Source organism: Pteropus vampyrus, unplaced genomic scaffold, assembly GCF_000151845.1.
Source record: "Pteropus vampyrus isolate Shadow unplaced genomic scaffold, Pvam_2.0 Scaffold263, whole genome shotgun sequence".
NCBI lineage: Eukaryota > Metazoa > Chordata > Mammalia > Chiroptera > Pteropodidae > Pteropus > Pteropus vampyrus.
In genome coordinates, this window is record NW_011889044.1 from 1,240,071 (window position 1) to 1,242,034 (window position 1,964).

Consider the following 1,964-nt stretch of genomic DNA (forward strand, 5'->3'; position numbering starts at 1 on the left):
CTTTGCCCGCCTCCGCGCCTTTCTCTTGGCTTTTAAACCCCAGGCACTGCTCTGGGACCTGGACCTCCTGTCGCCTCTACGATGACTCAGAGGTCACCTCTATCTACTTTAGGAAGGGATATAAAAAATACCTCGCTTTTGGTAAATTCCGCCATTTTACCGGATTTGCTCCGTTGCTCCACCCTGGGGTGAAAGCGGCACACCAACATGTTTTGCCATCTCTTTCCTAAACTTGTCATCTTTCAGCCACTCCACCCCTTGGGCCTTGATTACCTTTTCGTAATTCCACTTAGTATGACCGTCTTTCTAGCCTTTGTATCAATGTCTGTGACAAATTGGACCATCCCTCTTCAGCTGATCAAAGTTCCTTGCCTGGATTTTGCCCCCAGAAAGCTTCACCTTCCCGAGAGAGTAGTTGGGAGGAAAAGCGCAGGCTGAGACCTGCCAGGGGAAGAAAACAAAACTTCATTTCATAGGCTCACAGCCAGTTATCTGTTGCTCTTTAGGCCGCACCTCTGAAGGATCTTCCTGTAAACGATGAGCAGCATGTCGCTGTTCCCGCCTGGAAGGCGAGCAGTAAGCAGCCTGCGTTCACCATTCACGTGGATGAAGCCGAAGGAGAGACTCAGAAGAGGCCCGGCGAAGCTGAAAAGTCAGAATGTGAAGATGACCTGGCGTTTCGCTCAGCGCTTACTTTGCCTGAACAAAGGAAGCCGCTGGCGCCTCTTGATTATCCGATGGATGGTAGTTTTGGTAAGTTTTATTGAACATCTGTTTCAAACCAGTGTAACCGTAATCATTAAATAGGTCGGATGGTGATGTTTTGTATTGTAAGACATTACGTTACATGATCCTTAGGTTTGTTGTCACAGGTTTAGAAAGGGTGTCTTATCTCAGACCTCATGACTAAGACGTGACCTAGTGACCTACAGAAGGGTCCGAATCCTAATCAGGTGCTGCTTCCAGGACACGGCCAGTCCCACCAGTTGAATTAGATCGCAAACGTTTGTTTTCACCTGCCCCCGGAAATGTTTGCTCTGTTGCGAGAACAGCTTTCAGTTGTATTCAGGAGTCACTTTGTACATACCACTTCGGAGAGTGTCATTCGAAGATGCATCTTTACGTATCGTGATTTCTAACATCTCTTCCAGCTTTAAAATTTTATTCTGTGAAGCCAGTCTGAGTGATCCTCTGACACCAGAGAGGAACAGTGCCCTCCTGTGAGTCAGTAGTTGAGCTCTGGGTTTTCGTACCTAAGCACATGTTCCCTATAGCAGCAGCTACAGACAGCTGTGCCTACAGTTTGTGCAGCTTCTTTTACCATAGGGCTGTTGAGTCACAGGACAGCTCACTGTCCCAATCTTTTTTGTTTTGGTTCTGTTGATGATAGGTGGTCTGGGAGGAGCAAGAAAGAAAGTCCTTTGGGATTAAAATTCATGTGTTTTTATTTTTAAAATTTGTAACAAATTTTAACATCAAAGTGAACCTTGAAGGGAAAAGAATGATGGATGATCTTTGTTTCAAAAGATAATTTAAAATTACAAAAGAGCGAATCTCTTGTTGATTATAGTGTTAATTTGTTTAAACTACCCATAATAAATCTAAAAACCCAATTTTCTCATTAATACATTTGTTAGCCCTGCTTCGAGTTACTGCCTAGATTGCATTTTGAATGCCAGATTTTAGGGTCTCCAAACTCTTGGGGTAAATCCTATATACTACCCCCAAACTGGATTTTAACTCTGTCCTAAGAGGACCTCTGTGCCATCTGTCCCCATCTCCCATGGAAAACGAACGATACTTAACATGATACCTGATCCTTACACTTAATTTCCTGTTAGTGGCCTATCAGTATTTTTTCCTTGGTAATTAAAGCTGAGTGGACAGAAGTACTAGAACCAGAGTGAAATAGTCTATGTGCTTTGTCATGGGAAGCCTTTTCTAGTTGGGTGAAATTAGTGCTT

General features: G+C 43.9%; 1 protein-coding gene across 1 annotated transcript in view; it reads left to right on the plus strand.

The window, feature by feature from the left end:
* Positions 1-1,964, plus strand: part of CCNA2 (cyclin A2) — a 6,360-nt gene that overhangs the window by 1,076 nt on the left and 3,320 nt on the right. The window contains exon 2 of the mRNA XM_023520430.1: positions 507-766. Within this exon, the coding sequence (XP_023376198.1) occupies positions 507-766 (260 nt within the window). The remainder of the gene's footprint in view (positions 1-506; positions 767-1,964) is intronic.